The 18798-nt window shown below is 30.8% G+C and overlaps 1 protein-coding gene across 19 annotated transcripts in view; it reads right to left on the reverse strand.

Moving 5' to 3' along the window:
* The window catches only part of LOC130666522 (twitchin), a 59016-nt gene extending 47268 nt beyond the window's left edge, over positions 1-11748 (reverse strand). For 9 of the 19 annotated variants that reach the window (XM_057467620.1, XM_057467617.1, XM_057467615.1 and 6 more), the window contains exons 1-9: positions 11172-11747; positions 7438-7927; positions 7262-7283; positions 6652-6814; positions 6028-6169; positions 2440-2663; positions 1949-2354; positions 1508-1851; positions 192-437 (exon numbers count right to left, since the gene is read on the reverse strand). In XM_057467620.1, the coding sequence (XP_057323603.1) occupies positions 192-437; positions 1508-1851; positions 1949-2354; positions 2440-2663; positions 6028-6169; positions 6652-6814; positions 7262-7283; positions 7438-7750 (1860 nt within the window). In that variant the 5' untranslated portion in view covers positions 7751-7927; positions 11172-11747. Of the gene's footprint in view, positions 1-191; positions 438-1507; positions 1852-1948; positions 2355-2439; positions 2664-6027; positions 6170-6651; positions 6815-6980; positions 7000-7261; positions 7284-7437; positions 7928-11171 lie in introns of all 19 variants that reach the window. The other 10 variants (XM_057467607.1, XM_057467614.1, XM_057467609.1 and 7 more) reach the window with 3 other exon arrangements.
* Positions 11749-18798: the final 7050 nt, after the last annotated feature.

Consider the following 18798-nt stretch of genomic DNA (forward strand, 5'->3'; position numbering starts at 1 on the left):
AAGGGATAAAAACAATCATTTACTTAATCACGAAAAATAGGGATTAAAGTCAATAAGATTTTACGTTTCATAAATTTAACATTCATATCTTCGATGACCTTTCAAGTTAATATATAAAAAAATATGAATTTATAATATTTTATGAGTACTTTATTTATTAAATATATAAATATGTAAGTAATAAAAATTACCTTGACTGTTACAGTTGTGCTCGACTCATCTTTGCCCGCTTCGTTAGAGACGACCACTTTGTAAGTGCCAGAAAACTCTTCAGTTGACTTGGTAATTACTAATTTCATTTCAATTCCATTAAATGAAATGGTTATATTCTTTGTACTTGTAATTACAGTCGAGTCTCTGTACCACTCGATAGTGACTTTTTTATTTTGACGTGTAAGAGAAGCAGACAATTCCACAGTTTCTCCATATTCGACAGTCTAAAACCCAATCGCGATTAATATTTTATTTATTTTCGTTAAAATTAATGAGATTTGGATAATTTAGTCTGAGATTTTTAACTTCCCGCTAAAAAAATTTCAAATTTTCAAAAAAAGGGAAGTTATTGGTTTCGGTCCGATTTTCGAAAATTGAGGTCTCAGGAAGCTATTTTGACTATTCCCGGATGGACGTTCGTGTGATGTGTGTGTGTAAAATTTGTTTGTCCGATAATGTCTTTGGAACAAATCAACCGATTTGAACGTACTTGGTGGCAATCGAAAGGGCTCACCAAAACTTATAATTGATTAGATTTTGCGGTAGATCGGTCATGTAGTTTACGAGTTATACGAAGAATAAAAATTAAAAATTTTTTTTGTTTTTGGTTTTTTGCGTATAACTTATAAACCACTTGTCCGATTCACCTTAAAATGTAATCAGTTTTAAGTCTTGTTAAGCCTTTTCGATTGCTACCAAGAACGTTCAAATTGGTTTATTCAATCCAAAGGTATCGTTGGACAAAAATTATAATTTTTCAGTGAAGGTATGTTTCACCGGTGTAACAAATTTTTGAGCTCCAAGAGATCAAAAATTGACAAGTAATAAAACAGCAGGAAGTTTTGAGGCTGGCCCGCAGGGTCAGGCGGTTTTCAGTTTTTTTTTTTTTTTTTTTTAATTAGACAGCCAAAAATTTAAACTAAAAGTCTTGAATTCAAAAATTATTTTAAATGCAATGGAGGTTTAAATTATTGCAGTTTTATTTTTAGTCATAAATTATACTTCCGTTTGAATAAAAAAATTAAAAAAAACTTTGGCATAAATAATTTTATAAAAAAATAAAAATACTAAAAATAAATAATTTTACTGAAAAGTTCTGTGGTATCGTGGAATTTATGGATGGATACTAAATTTACTATAAATAGTTTTATAGTCAGAAATTAAATGTTTTGATTTAGTATATAAACTCAAATATTTTTATAACACGATTTAAATTTTAAAAAATGAAGAGAAGAAATCATAAAAAATTTATAATCCGACTAAAACATTTCAGTGAATTAATAAATTTAATTACCCGCGATTGTAATCCACTGGCAATCTTTGGTTTTTCAACTTCTTCTGGTAACTCAGCGACCTCGACAACTTGAGACGTAGCTTCACCTTTTTCATTTCTCGCTACCAATTTGTATTTACCCTTGTCGGCAGTTGAAATCTGTTCGATTTCCAATTTAACCGCAAACTCGCCTTCTTTAACTTTTTCCACGTGTAGTTTATGTCTTTCGTCTTCTTTAACAGCTTGAGTTTCTTTGAACCAAGTACAGTCCGGCGCAAATTTAGACAGGACAGTGCACTCGACAATCACCGTCTTCTTCTTAATAATTTTAACCACCTTGGGCTTTTCTTTTATCACCGGAATAACTGCAAATCACAATTATTAATTAATCAAAAAATTTCATCCACCATTCATTTGCTACATAATTAATAAAAAAAGAACAAAAATAAATCAAAGTCTTACTTTCTACGTTTAAGGTGAGATTGGCATTGAGTTCTCCCAAGGTATTTTTTATATTACATTTGTACAGTCCCGAGTCATCAGCACCCGGGTCATTAAGTATCAGTTTAATATAATAGATATCTTCTTTCTCCTGAACGACACTGAGCGATATTTTAGATGATTCCTTGACAACTTTGCCAGCATGTGTCCATACAATATCCGGTTTAGGTTTAGCCCGGACTTTACAGTCCATAATAACAACTTTTCCGCCATCCTGCGATTGGATTCGCGGCTTTTCTACGAAAGTCGGACCATCGCCTTCGGGCTCTGGTTCAGCCTCAATATTGAGATTCAAATTGGCGTTGCTCTCCCCGAATTCATTTCGTACATGACATCTGTAAGTGCCACCATCTGGACCCGTTGGATCCTTGAAAGAAAAAAATTTTTCTTTTAACATCAGCTGGTTCTCAAACTGAAAGTCATTTGAATAAAAAAATGAATGAGTTATTTACTTTTATTTCCATAGTCAGTTCATAGACATCTTCTTCGACGTCGATGCACTTTATTGTAATTTTCGACGACTGTTTAACGGCACTATTACCGCGGAACCACGTGACTTCGGGCTTTGGTTTTGCTTTACATTTACATTTCATCGTAATCAATGTGCCACTCTCGTTTGGAATAATGCGCGGCTTCTCGATGAATGAGGGCGCGAATCCACCGGCATCTTCTGCGTCTTGGAAATAATCCACAATTAGGCATTTGAAATTTTTTTTAAATTTTAACAATAAAATGAAATGAAAAAAAATTAATTATTCAGATGAAAAGCAAATAAATTTATTTATTTACAGTGGCAATGAATTAAAAGCAAAGACAAGACACAAATGACTGTTAGATTACAGACTTACCCAAGCAACACATTACCTATATACATTGTATTCATAAATAATAATGACAATAATAAAAATAACAATTGTAAATAATTGAAACGCGTGCATATGATAAAAACCCGACATTCATAATTTAAATCGTGCTGAAAATTCGTGCAGGTATTTATTTATAGATTCATAGATTCAAAGAGATGTTTAATTATTGAGATCAAATAGAGGTAGAGTCGTGCACAATTAAAACGATTGTCCCACGACTTGCCTTGGAAATTAAGCGAGATGTTGGCATTGCTCTCGCCGTAATTGTTAAACGCATTGCACCGGTAATTTCCACCGTCTCCTTTTGTTGGGTTTGATATTTCTAGGGTAAGCAGATATGTGTCCTTGCCAGTTGATTTTTTGAACATCTTTATACGAGAGCTTCCGTTTATCGTTTTCTGGCCCTGGTACCAAGTGATGTCGGGCACCGGATGAGCTTCCAGGATGCACTCCATTATCAGAAGGTCGCCTTCTTGACGTATGGTTGGTTTTTTTGGAAAACGCGGGGCTTTACCATCGGGTATTCTATGTAATTTTTTGATTTTTTTTTGTTTGTTTATATTTATATTATTTTTTCATTTTATGACGACTAGTTTTCAAATTACCAAAGCTTTGATAATTTTTTTTTTGTTCAGATTTTTTTGACTTTTAATATATATATGATATATATTTGAAATATGAATAAATTAATTTTCTACTGAAAATTAAATTTAAAAAAAAAATTATTGTCGATTTTTTTGAGCGAAAATTTTTCTATACACTGTAAAACGAGCGGTGTTAAAAATGGACTCGTTTTAACTCCGCCCGGTGTAAAAATGAAATTACACCGGTGTAGGAGGAGTAATACACTGGTGTTAAAAATACCGGTGTTAAAGCAGGGTAACCGGTGTGAAAGCGGAGTAATACCGGTGTAAAATCGGAGTGATACCGGTGTAAATTGCGTCCGCTTGGAGCATTAACTTTAAAGATTATAAAACACAAAAAATTTCAGTTCTTTATGAAAATTAATAAAAAATATCATTTATTAACAAGTATAGTAATCGAGTAAGTAAAAATATTCACAAAGTAAAATATTTTAATACCGGTAAAGAATATTTACACCGGTGGCGGCGTTATTTTAACAACAGTACAGAATATTTACACCGGTGGCGGCGTTATTTTCACACCGCTTTCGGGGGTAAATTTAACACCGATAATTTTAACACCTACACCGCTTGGACTTACCCCGGTGATTTTTTACAGTGTAGAAAAAAAAAAATTATTCAAAGTTTTGGTAATAAATAATTTCGTTTTAAATAATCGTACTTAGGTTTATCCCCGCCTTCAAAATTGAGATTTATGGTCGCTGTGCCCAGGCCATGTTTGTTTTTCGCAATAGCTTTGTATTCGCCGCTGTCAGATTTAGCGACATTATTTATCTGCAGCCTTGCGAGATAGTATAATTTTTGATCTAATTCCAGAGACGTCTTGTATCTTGCATTATCTCTTATCTCATTGGTCCCATGATACCTGATTTTACATTTCATTTTTATCACCGCCACATTTAAACGTCATCCAAAATAATTAATAAAAAAATAAATAAACAAATTTTTATCTATTAATAAAAAAATAAAAAAAAAATAGTCGCGTATTTCTTACCACTTGACACCGGGTTTTGGGTCTCCTACTAATCGACACTCGAAGGTAATCGTGTTGCCATCGTCAGACTGTCTGATCACAGGTCGTTCAGTGAATGTTGGCTTGATCCCGTCATCAGGAACAGGCGCTTCATCGCCTAGTTATTTTTTTATTTTTTTTACAAATTTTAAATTCACAATTATTTTTATTACTTTACAATATGAGCGACGTATCGATCGAATAAATATTATAACGTTGAAAGTTATCTCCTAGACGTCGTGATTTTTGTAAAAAATATTTTTTCATTTTACGGAAAATTCAAAATATTTAACAGGTCGAAGTTAAACAAATTGTGTTGCTTGACAATATGTAAAAATATGAATAAATATGTGTTCAATGAATTATTGATGAACTAGATGAACGCTAAATATTATTTTGCATGATAAAAAAAATTTATTTTAATTATGATTCAATTGCGATGAAACACGAGTTATTGTGCGTTTAATTGGCTGATTGTACATCGCGTTAAGACTCCCACATGACAAACACGAATGATTTAATTATAAACAGATAAGATGATCTATTTTAAAGCAGCAACCTACTGAAGCATAAGTTACTAAGGCCTACACAGAAAAAAAAATTTATTGGCGCGAAAAATTTTTACTTTTTGTAAGAAATTTTTTTTCATTTAGAATTGAAAGGGAAAATTTTCTTGGGACGAGAAGAAATTTTGTCTGGTCCTAAGAAAATTTTTTTTTCATTTCAATGCAAAGTTTTTTTCGCGCCAAAAATTACTTTTTTCCATGACCCTCAAGTTAGCAGATAATTAGTAGTTTTCGGATTTTTTTTTTAACAAATAAGTTACAAAAAAACAAAAACTAAAAATATGTACATGTAGAAAATTTAAAAAACTACAGGTGCAATTTTTTAAAATATTTTTTTTTTTTATAATTTATCTCAAAAAAAAAAAATCCAAAAATTATTAGACGTCGGCTAACTTCAGGGTCATTTTTTTCCGTGTAGTTAAAATTTTTTAAAATTAATCTGTCGTTACTAAGCTTTTTTTTATTATTTATTTATTAACTAAAAATTTTTTTTCGCGATTATTTTAAATTCTCAGCGTATTTTCAAAACGTTTTGTCAATTGTGTTCAAGCTGGGCTGTATATCGTAAAGTTTATTCTACAATTTATTATTTATTTTTATTTTTATTATTTTATCTGCGACTCTGCACTCGACTTGACGTTGACAAACGATCGATACGTGCTACTTAATTTAAATAAATCGATGATATAAAAAATAAAAACAAATATATTTTCTAAAATGTCAATCGATAGATAGTCGAGTAAAAATAAATGGAAGATTTTAAAATAAATAAAAATAAAAATTTTAATAAAAATAATAATTCAAGAGAAGAAATTGAAGAAAAGTTTCAAAATAAATAAATAAAATATAAAAAAAAATAATAATAAAAATAATAATTCAAAGATCGATATACATCCCCAAGTTAAGATAGTAGCATTTTAAGTGTGTCGGTGATTTTTAGTTAAATACTTACTGTCAAAGTTTAGAGATATCGTGGCATTTGATTCGCCGAGTTCATTTTTCGCAGTGACTTTGTATTTTCCAGCATCCTCTACTGTCACATTTTTAATTTCAAGTGTTGCGAAGTATGAGTGTCCGTCTTTGTCAACAGACAACTAAACATGATTAAAAATATCAATTTTTAGATTACAAATTCAAAAATTCGTCTATTATCAATAATCACAAAAAACTCGAAATTTCGCTACTCCGAATACTTTGAAAATTTTATTTTTTTAAAAATAATTTACTGTATCCATACAGCATTAGGTACAAGGCCGCGAATTAGACCGCGGAACCGGATCTAGTCGCATTTTTTAAACTTTTTCTACCGTTTATTTTAAAAAACTCTTTGAAAACCTTAAAAAAATTTAATTCGAGAAATTCAAATTCAAGTTTAAATTTATTATTAAAAAAATTGAACTGGCCTTCTTACCCCAGTTTACTATTGTTCTACTATGCGTCATAATTCTGAAAAATAACTCGGCCCTAAGGCAAGTGGCAAAGAAAAATGGCGGCTTTTTCGAAATTTGAACTCATCGAAATTTTGTATATCGCTCTTTTGGCATAACGCGGTGTCTAATTTTTAAAAAATAAATACCTTGTGTCTCGGTGAATCTTTAACGAGATTCCCATCATGAAACCACGAAACTTTAGGTGTGGGATCAGCAGTAATACGACATTCAAATAGTAATCTTTTTCCATCATCTTCTTGTCTTATAGCCGGTTTTTTCGCAAAAGTCGGTGCGATTCCGTCGATTTGTCTGTAATTTTTTTTTTTTGTCAATTACATAAATAAATAAATATAAAAAATTAGAAAATTAATTAGTAGACACTTTTTAAAAATGAAAATTTAAATAAAACACACGTATAAAAAAAAATTCATCGAAATTTGTTAGTTTTGAAAAATAAATTTTATGAAGCACTCACCGTTTGTTCGGTGAAACGGCTAAAAGTAAAAAAAGAAAAAAATAAAGCTCAATTAAAAATAAAGCTTCAAAGTGTTAAATGCATGTAAATATTTTTTTAAGCAAGAAAAAAAAATTGCAATAATAAAGTATCAAGTAGCCAGAAAAGTATAGAGATAGTGAAAAAAATATGAGAAAGTATTTAATGATAAAAGCATTTTTAAATTTAAATTACAAAAAATCAATTTTATAAATTGACTTTTTTTAGCACACACTGTCTCTATTTATGAGCATTAAACTCACTTTTCTCTAGGCTCGTCCATTGCTGTAAAATATAATTTAAATTATCCTCTGCCTAAATATATATTTTTAATTAAAAAAAAAAAATAAAAATAAAGATACTAGAGAATGAACTAAACAAAGTGTATATCGAATAGCTGATAGACAGACAAGTAAATAAATAAAAAAAAAAAACTTACGACTGAAGTTCAAGTTGATCGACGCAGCGACCTCGCCCATTTTGTTCATGGCCTTGACCTTGTAGAGTCCAGCATCCGTTTCAATAACATCATCAATCTCAAGAACAACGAGGAACTTGTTGGTCCCGACACTTTGAATTTTGAAGTTCGTCCGAGTGTCCTCTTTAAGCTGTTCATCGCCGCGAAACCACGAAATTTCGGGTTTCGGAGAACTTACGAGCTGACACTCGAAGATAAGACGATTGCCCTCATCCTCCTGCCGAAGCTGAGGCTTCTGCGTGAAGCTGGGCGCGAAATCGTCGGCGACCCCCATTGTGATAACGGGGTGTCACCCTTATTTTAGATATTTTATTTTAAATAATAAATTATTCCGGCTGGTGTCACTTTAATTACACGACTCTCCTGATGGCAACATTCAAACTGACGAGCGCCTTTTTGCGCCCTATTATTTTCGGTTAACTATTTTATTTCTTCCTCCTTGTTTTACTTTCTGAAACGTAATTTTATTTATTTATTTTTTGACCAGTCAATCAATTAATTAAAATTTCATTTATTTATTTTTAATATTAAGGTTTTTTTTAACTTTAACTGCACTGTGAAAAATTCCCAACAAATTTTACTATGGGTGCATAGTAACACCGGACTATAAGAAAACGAGTACAAAATTTACAAGTGTCCCATAGTAAACGTATGCGCATAAGCCACAATCGTGTAGTCTGCGCATACGTTTACGATGAGACACTTGTAAATTTCGAATCAGTTTTCTTATAGTCCGGTGTTACTATGCACCCATAGTTAAATTTATTGGGAATTTTTCACAGTGTGAGGGTCAAAAAATTTATGATACTAAAGTCAGCCGACGTCTAATAATTTTTGGATTTTTTTCGAAGCGATAAATTATAAAATATAAATATTTTTAAAAATTGCACCTACAGTTTTTTCAATATTCTACATGTGCATATTTTTAGTTTTTTTTTTTTTTTTTGTAATTCATTTGGTGAAAAATAAATCCGAAAATTATTGACTGCCTGTTAACTTATGATCCCAAAGTTAGCAGACAATTAAAAATTTTAGGATTTTATTTTGAACAATTAAATTTGAAGAGAAAATGCACACGTAGAAAATTAAAAAGACTATAAGTGCAATTTTTTTAAATATTTTTTTTTTTTTAATTTATCATTTTTTAAAAAATTCAAAAATTATAAGACTTCGGCTAACTTCAGTATCATGTTAACTTCATGATACTGAAGTTAGCAGACGTCTAATAATTTTTGGATTTTATTTTAGACAGTAAATTATAAAAAAAAAAAATTTGAAAAAATTGCACCTGTAGTTTTTTAAATTCTCTACATGTGCATATTTTTATTTTTGTTTTTTTTCTGATTGATTTGTTGAAAAAAAAAATCCAAAAATTATTAGACGTCGGCTAACTTCAGTATCATGTTAACGGTCCTGAAGTTTGCAGACCATAAAAAATTTTTGGATTTTTTTTTAAACAATTAATTTTGAAGAAAAAAAAAAACTAAAAATATGCACATGTAGAAAATTTAAAAGACTACAAGTGCCATTTTTTAAAATATTTTTCTTTTCATAATTTGTCGTTTTTTAAAAAATCAAAAAATTATTAGACGTCGGCTAATTTCAGTATCACATCATGTTAACTTCTGGATCAAAAAATTTTTTAAATATTTGTTACTTTGACCTTAATATAGTGATACATTTTTCTCTATATTAGGTAATAATAAATAAATAAAAATTAGCTATAAATATTATTAGTGATCAGATCATTAATCATAACCAAAGCAGACTGATGACGCAAAGTTCCTATTATTAATACACCTCTTAGCTCGAAATAGACAGCTCAGTTATCTTAGTGAACGGTTATTACGTCTGACATGACGAGACATCTCTATGCATATTCATAATCATTTTTTTGTCACTCTTTTACGACTAATAACTCAAGCGCCCACTGATACAACCGGGTTTTAATTTATAAAAACACCCGTAGCAATTATAACAACAATTTAAACGGAAATGAAATAATTTATCTGACGAAAGATAAAAGAGAGTGGATGTGTAATAAGAGTGTAAGACAAAAATTATAGAACTAGTGATACAATTTGCGCTGTAAGAGTTGGCAATAGGCCGCGGGAATACTCGAGATCGCTGCCCCTCGAAAATTTTCGCTTACATTCTTACACTGGCGTTCTATTTTTGCCAACAGTTTACTTATAAATTATTGTGTATTCTCAAACTGTACACACACGCGCAAACATTTTTAATACATCCATGTATTTATATGTATATATATATGTATTGCTGTATAAATAGGGTCATAAAAATGAAGATTGGGATAATCTAGATCTTCGACATGGATAATTGTTCGCATTGCAAATCTATTTTAGTACTTCAATCATGGCTTGCAATAAGATACCAATCATCAGCTTCATCATATGTCGCTTAAATATTACGTGTCATCCTTTTAAAATTAAAATATATATTTTATAATTTATAAATGACTCACGGTAATTTATTTAAATACAGATGAATAATCGTGCAATATATATATTTGTTAATTTATGACCCATAGTCTATTTATTTTATTTCATCACCAAATAATCTAATAAAAAATAAATCTAATTAATCAATTACTTAATTAGTAAGTGATTTAATTTACTAAAAAAAAAATTCAAATTTCGCGGTCTGACTGGTATGGGAATTTATCACTCAGAAGCAAGTAGAGAAAAGTTTAATAGACAGACGAATGACAGGTTGGGAATGAAAATTTTTTTTTCACTTAATCGTTGGTTTTTTTATTTTTATTTTTATTTATATTCCGAGGGAGGGCGGGATTTTTTTCGGTATGCAGATATTTTTAAATCCGAGAAACAAGCCAGTGAGACGATGGTATTTTCTGTCGAGCGCCCACGCGATTTTTATATTTTTGTTTCTCAGAATATAATACGATTTGGAGGAGAATGAAATTTAGCAAGAGCAGAATTGAAGGATTAGTGTGAGGTAAATTGAGAGTGTACTATAAACTATGGGGATTTAATCTGAGGGATTTGAGAGCTTGAGAAACGACAAAATTGCTTGTACGTTTTCTTCTCCTCCTCACATTACCGTTCTCTAAAAATACATGGACATCGAGCCTAGATACCTAGATTGACGCTACGAATAGAGCCCGACAGTCTCACGAAGTTTCTTCTGAGCGCAAGACTCACGAGAAATTTTTTTTTTAAATTTAATTTACATCCTCTAATTTATTTCCCAATCGATTTCCGATTCTCTTTACCTCGAAGCGGTTAATTTAAATTTTTAAAAAAATTTTAACTTCTAATTAATACTAATGCTAATAATAATAATAATAATAATAATAATAGTAATAATAATAATAAAAATAATAATAATAATAATAAACCACTGGATGAAAACTTGGTAGCAAATATAATGAACTTTATAATTAAATCCCGAATGAAACTGGCACTTGATAGATGATTACGCAACAATTAAATTCATTTAAATCACTCACACTCTTTTACCAATAATTATTATCCTCAATGCACTGTTAATCACTGATTATTATTTATTATAATATATATTTAAAAAAAAAATTTTAATATATTTTTAAATTCACAATTTTTATTTTCACTTACGCAATCTACCTCGTTCTATTTATTTATTTATTATTATTATTACTGTTATTATTACTTTCTTTTTCAAATAAAACTTACTTGTTTAAAATAGCGTTAACAAAGTAGTCCTAAGGTGTAGTAATTAACGGGGAACTTGCACACTTTGCCTTAATAAGCACTCGTTCGAAGAAGAGAGTCTCTCCCTCTCTCTTCCACGCACAAAGTTGCTTGTATGACAAATAAATCCGTCAAAAAACGCAGTTATAAATTTAAAAAAAATTTCAAGTAATGTCAGTAAATAAAATATTAAAATAATAACAATAATAATGAAGCAGCCGTGAAGAATGTCGTTAAAAATCGCGATCGGTCTCTCGTTGTTCGATGCTTCGTTGATTCGTCAAACAATAATTATATTCGTCACTATTTATTCTCACTACTCGTCAGGCTGCCACTGTGATCTCCCTCCCTGATGGTAAAAAAAATTTTTTTTTTTATCTACACCCGCTCTTTTCCCCTCCACTTTTTTAAACCGCCCACTCTTTCTTTTTTCTACTTCTTTAGCTCTCTCTCTCTATCTCTTTTATTAGCCTCTGTCTTTATTTTCACCGCTGTCTCGTGTCCGTTTGTCGTCGCTCCGTCGGCCGTTTCAATCGCCGTGGCCCCGCGCGCGAACTAAACGAACTAAATCTTGATCTTATACTTCAGACTTACGTTCATGCATCGTCAGCCCGATTCGCCGCCGATTTCACCTCCCACTCTCAAGATTTCTCAACTTTTCTTTCTTTTTTTTTTTTTACAAAACGTTATTGTTTTTGTAATCTGCCCTCTATTTTATTATTTTTCAATAGTAAATTTTTTAATTCAAATTAAATAATAATTTTTTTTGCCGATTATTTCATTAATTAATTTGATTTTAATTACGGATTCAAATAATTGTCAAAAAAAAAAAAATAAATAATTACGAAATATATTTATTTAGAGTAGTAGATAAAATGAATAATATAAAGCACATGAGGATGAGTATAATAACAACGTGACTAAAATAAAATCGTCATCGGCGGATGACGATGACCCGTGATCATTGCAAAGGAGTTCCCAAAGTTAAAATTCAATTTAAATATAAGTATGCTCCGAAAATAGAAATTAATAGAGGAAAAGAGTGAGTAAAACAATTCAAGTGAAGCATAGAGCCGAAAAACAATTGTTAATCATCAGTTAACAATCCACGTGATAGTCATACTCTTAACTGACGTATATATAGTTTAAGTCGTATAGTTGTTACTCGACTATTGGCCTTGTCTCTCTTTTATTTAAGTTCAAAAAATAAACTAAACTAACCGTATGTACCCGCGGAATTTTGTCTTTTCATTTATAGCATCAGGATGCTGGTGAGTGTACAGGTATAACGTTGCCCAGTCGTAATGTACGCCCACGGTTGTTCTAATTGCACCACCCGCGCGAAAAGACACACGCCGACAATGTCAAAGATTTTACTGATAACTCATCGGAAATACTCATTCATTCTTTTTATAAATACTCAAACTTTTTCCCTCATATATATTGTCGACTGAACACATATTCGTTTTCAATTACATAATAATTATCTTCCTTAAAATTTATTGCCAATAATTTTCTCTACGGCCATACCCGAGTCAAAAAATAAATTCGGATTTAAGTCTCGAAATTCTCACTGAGGTTTTTGAGGATCAATTTAGAATTTTAAGATTTGAGGACTAAACTGGAATAACATAATCTGAATCAGAGCCTCAAAATACTCAAAACATACAGGAATAATTTTATCCAAATTTTTGAACCTCAAAAGTCTCATTCGACGTTTTCTCTTCCCTCCCTTTTCTATCTAAAATTTTTCAAAGTCCAAAATATAACTTTTTATTCCTTGAGGATTTTGAGGTCTTACTTATAATTCAAAATTTAGACCTCATAGTTCTTGAGGATTTTTAGTACTAAAGTAGAGTTACTTTCTGGGCGGCAAATAAAACATCATAGGAATTGAGGCTTTTGAGGACTAAACTAGAATTTGTTTTTTGACTCGGGTAGATAATTTATTTATTCGTTACGTTACGGTGTAAAAAATCGGGAGTGAAGGCAGATTGTCTTTCAATTCGAATTCACACTCCCGGAGTTTAAAAAATAGATCACTGCGTATGCGGAGTCAATAGTGAATATTTTTATTTTGCGGAATAATTTCAGAGTGATGTGGATTTTATTTTAATTCACATCCGCTTCAATTGGGTGTTTTAATGTTAAAATAAACTCTCCTTCGGGATGAATTTCATTTCTAATTGACTCCGAATTTAATTCGCATTCACTCCGTTAATTTTTGATAGAGTATTTAGCCCATTTTTTAAAATTATTAAGTAAAAATTTCCACAGAAAAATGGATTTCTTGGCGCAAAAAATTTTTACTCGCTCAAAAAAATTTATCGGGACGAGAAATTTTTTTTAGCCATAAGAAAACTTTTTTCTTCACTTAATACTGAAAAATATTTCTTACTCCAAGAAATTTTTTTCTCTGCAAATTCTATTTATTATAAATAATTTTATTTTCGCATTACAAATAAATTTGAATGTAATTAAACTAAAAAAACAACTTGATGTATCCACCCCCGTTTCCAAATGGGTCATCGTGTCGTGTGACTGTGCTCAACATTAACCAGCACAGCCAAGGTCTGCTCTACTATACAACATCAGCACCCATACTAATATCACCTATTCCTATTCCTATTATACAGCAAAGCTCCATTGGTAGAGTAAAGACGAAGCACGAGTGCACTGCAACGTGTCAGTCGAAGCACATTTTGTAAACCCGCTTAGCTGGTAATATAAAGAGAGAAGTAAAGAAGAAAACGAGTCAAGGGCAACGACGATGATCTCCAGAACTTAGTTTCTGAATTTATAAATAATGAAAATTTCTTCTTGGCCTCCACTTCCCAGGCAGCGAAACTAAACTAAACTAAACTAAACTTAATGATATAATTATCAAGTTGTATTCTATCCCATCCAATAAAAGTTACCGGTGAAATTGTTTTGCAAGCTTTAATATTATATGAACGAATAACCGAGACAAATAGCCAGATATAAATTACGAAACCAAGTGAGTGAGAGAATAATAAAATTGCACTCTGTATAATAACGTGTGTTTAAATCGTAACTATATAGCTTACAGGCATCTTGGTCTTCTGGCAACCCGAGCACTTTTCTAAATATACGCGATTGCCCCTCACCGCTTAATCTATCTTTATGTATTAGAATGTATAGCGAAGGCCTGATGATACTGTGCTTATACTGCTCTCTCCTCTCTTCTCTTACACTCTACCACCTCAGCAGCTGTCGTCAAAGCTTGGATAGACTCGCTCTTACATTCGCCTCGTAACACAAAAGTTAACATCATAAAATTACCTGAGGATTTTTTCCTGGGGGATAACAGCTCGAGAACTTCAGATCTCTTTTTAATATTTTTTTTATTCGAGTTACTCCACTCGGGTGACTCAGCTTCAAACGCGTACTTGAAAAGTGTTGGCAGATTTTTATTTACTCATTTAATTATTTTTTAAATTTCATTTTTACTACAGAAGCTAATTTTGGATGATAAATTATTAGTTACGGCAGGACCGAAAATTTTAATTACTAGAGTCGGTATTTTATGTTAGGATGGGTCGGGGTATGAATTCTTGCTAAATGACTTTGGGTAAATTATTCAGCTGTTGGATATTATTTAGATTGATATTACACTGTAGAAAGAGCGGTGTTAAAAATGGACTCATTTTAACTCCACCCGGTGTCAAAATAAAATTACACAGGTGTAGGAGGAGTAATCCGGCGGTGTTAAACCGGTGTAAAACTGCATCCGCTCAGAGTATTAACTTTGGAAAACTTATATAAAACGCAAAAAATATTTTCACACACGCACACACACGCGCCCACACTCAAAAACACATGAACACACACGCACACACACTAAGTAAAATATTTTAACACCAGAAAATTTTATTTAACATCGGTGAAAAATATTTACACCGGCGGCGGAGTTATTTTGACACCGCTTTCGGTGTTGAAATTTAACACCGCAAATTTTAACACCTACACCGCTTGGACTTACCCCGGTCCTTTTTTACAGTGTAATATTAATTACGATTTTTGGGTTAATTTACGTTGAGTAAAGAAGAATTGAAGTTTTATTCCGGGTCAATGTACTTAAAATCCGTCTCTGGCGCACGTTTCCTTTGATACTTATTTACACATTTCTAGTCACTTTATCTTATTTCACTCTATATAGTATACTAGGATCTAAGATTATCTTCAAATAAAAAGTTTTTTTTAACTTTTTTTTTTTAATGAGTCTATTATTAATCGTCTTATTATTAATATCATTGTTTACGATAAAAATTAATTCAAAAATTGATAAAATTATCGAATGTCAAAACAGTTGACTCCACTTTTATATAAAATATTTTTAGTGACTTCTATTTATAGGAGAAAAATAAAATAAATATACTTTAAATAAAAAAAATAAAGACTAAGCTGTGGAACTTTCCGTAATCAAAAAGTTAATGCATAGCAAAATTTTATACTGTGATTTTATACTATTGAAAAAAAATATGAAAAATTAATTTTTATTTGATTTCATATTCAATTTCCAAGTCAACTGAATGATCGGAAAAAAATAATAGGAAAATCACAAACAAATAGTTCCACTGGCGGAAATATAAATCCATTAATATATTTATATATTTTCTGCGAGTAATACTAAATTTATTAACACAATTAAGCTAACGTTGAATTTATAATTAGATTTAAAAAATTACCGGATGCTATTTAATTTTGATAAACAGTCAATAGATAAATTTCTAGGTTTACTATCTTTCAGATAAATTTTACTCTGTAACAATCGGGAGTAAATTAGTGATCTGGATGTTATTTGAATCGAATTCACTCCGGCACTCCAGAGTTAAAAACAAAACTACTCTGCAGAGCGAATAAATAGGGAGTTTTTCTTCAATGGAGTGGTTTCGGAGAAATCTGGATGTTATTTAAATCCGTATTCACTCTGATTTGAAGTTTTAATATTAAAATAAACTCCCTTTCGGAGTAAACTTCACTCTGAGGCGATTAAATAAATAAACAGTCATTCACTCCGGATTTGAATCCTAAAAAATCTGGAGTGATTACAGATTTCATTTAAATCCCAATTCTCTCCGTCACTTGGAGTTCCAGACCCTAATTAAACAAACGATTCACTCAATTATGAATGTATATCTAGAAAGTAGTAAAATTGAATCGTTTTTAATTGTTCTGATCGTTTCTAATCATTTTGAATCTTTTAGTCAGGGGAGTTGAAAACAAAATTACTCTGCATAGGGAATAATTAAGGAATTCGCTTTTTCAGCGGAGTGATTTTGGAGTGATGTGCATTTAATTTTAATCCGCATTCACTCCGAATTTAATCCGCGTTCACTCCGTAAATTTTTTACAGTGTACTGGCATTATCTGTTACATTATTATTGTAATAATGATGATAATAAAGAATAAATATGACACAAACAGCAGAAAAGAAGATTAATATCAACAAGTTGACTGATTACTATTTGTACGTACACATCGCATGATCTTGTAAAATTTAGTGGGCCAAGAGGGTGGATCGAGAGCTAGTTCTTCAGCAACATGACCGTAGCAGCTCGTCGTATGATGAACGGCCGAGTTCTGAATAAATTTCCTAAGCTATGTCACAGTTGGATTGATAACCGAATAAATTTATTCTAAAATAGCCTCAGATACTTTTAATAAAACAAATAAACAAATATGTTACGATATATTATCTAATAAAATATTTTTCTCATGAGTAATTTGTTGTCTGGTTTTAAATATTTATATCATTACATACTTTTATTTATTTTTTTTTTAAATTTCAAAGTTCTGGTATAACTACCGTCACAAACCGACACGAGTGGGCGACGAGAAGAGCACGCGCAAGTATATGGAACGTTGCTTCTAAAATTAAATCCCAGTAAGTTCTGGAAATAGATGTTATGAGTGCGAGGACAGGACCCAGAGATACCTGACTATATTGTCCTGGTAAACAATAAATCATTCATTTACCATTTATTTGTTTTACACACTTACTATTTAAAAAAAAAAAAATGAAATTTTGATTTTCAAAATAATTTAAAAAATAGTCTACTGACTTCTCGTAATTATCAATCATTTTTTTGACAATTTGAAACAAAAAAAATCATACGTGAGAAATTTTATTGCAATTGACTAAATGATATTTTTTTAACAAAATACTTTATCGAATAATCTGAAAATAACGATAGCCCGCCTTCTTGTTCTTTTTCTTAACTCTTGGAAGTATTATCCACATGCTTGATATTTTTGGCTGCAACAGTGGCGACGCTATACCACTAGTACACGGTTTAGTTGATATGTGTACAGCGTATGGATAAGAAAATATAAAAAAAAAGTAATCAAATAATAAAAGACCTCAGTCGATGGGTAAAAAGAGCGGGAAGAAGAGTAAAGATAAAATATTTTTCAGCAAATGTTAATAATATATTATTATTTTTATTATTAAAAGTATTAAAGTGAGTAAATGTTGTCAGGTTAAACTGAGATGAGATTTTGGTGTGTAGAACACCAGTGTGAGATGAGATGAGGCGAGGCAACATCATCATGCAAATGGTTAGCGCCGTCTGCGTAATCTGAGCTTTCCGAACCCCCGACCATATATGTCCGCCTCACTCTCTCCCTCTCATTTCCACTCACTCCAACTTGCTAGTGTCATCTTTTTCACTCCCAAGTACTTTTATTTATCATTGATATCAGTCAGTACTTATCAATAAAATTATATAATTAAGGACCTAAAATTTTTTTTGATCCTAATTAACAAATTTTGTATTTTTTATTCAGCTCATGGCTGGATTTTGTGTGAATTTAATAATTGACTATGACTGAGATCAAATGGACTAGAAAAAAAATTTTTAATTGGAAAATAAATGGAGTTTAAAAATACCGAGTAAATATTAATTTTATTAATATTAAAGTTTAAATTATTTCACGGTTTCTGTAATAAATGAGACTGTGAAATATATATTGCTTCACTTACAAGCTTACTATTACAGGACAAGGTCATCAGACATAACATGAAACTCCAAGAATTGGAATATAAATTAGAACTCGGTTTCATTTTTTTATATTTTTTTTTTAGTAATAAAATACGCGATTTAATTGACGGATTTAAAATAAAAATGAATTAATTTTAGGAATTAAAATTAGTAATTTTTTAAGTAGACAGTAATTAAATAATTTTTTAGAAGACTTACTAAATTTGAACTTCGATAGTCGAATGAAACAGCAACTAAATGTTCACATTAAAACCACAAATTGTCTGACGTTTGTTTAAAATATTATTTTTACATTGTGTATAATTATCGATATTTTATTTGAAAATTTTTAAAAAGTGCCGCGTCGACACAAAAAACGTCTGCATCTAGAGGCGGCGTGAAATAAACTGACGGTAAGAAGGGTCTAGGGCTGCCCTACCGCAACTTCATACTCCTTTAATTTTTCTTACAGGGTTTGGAAAATATTTTTTTTACTTGAAAGTCAATAAATAAAATTTTGAACAGAAAGGAATTGATGGAAATGATGACGATCGAGAGATTGATATATTTATTAAGCGATTTAGAAGTATTGGGATGATAATTAA

The sequence above is a fragment of the Microplitis mediator genome, chromosome 4, assembly GCF_029852145.1.
Source record: "Microplitis mediator isolate UGA2020A chromosome 4, iyMicMedi2.1, whole genome shotgun sequence".
In the NCBI taxonomy this organism is placed as follows: domain Eukaryota; kingdom Metazoa; phylum Arthropoda; class Insecta; order Hymenoptera; family Braconidae; genus Microplitis; species Microplitis mediator.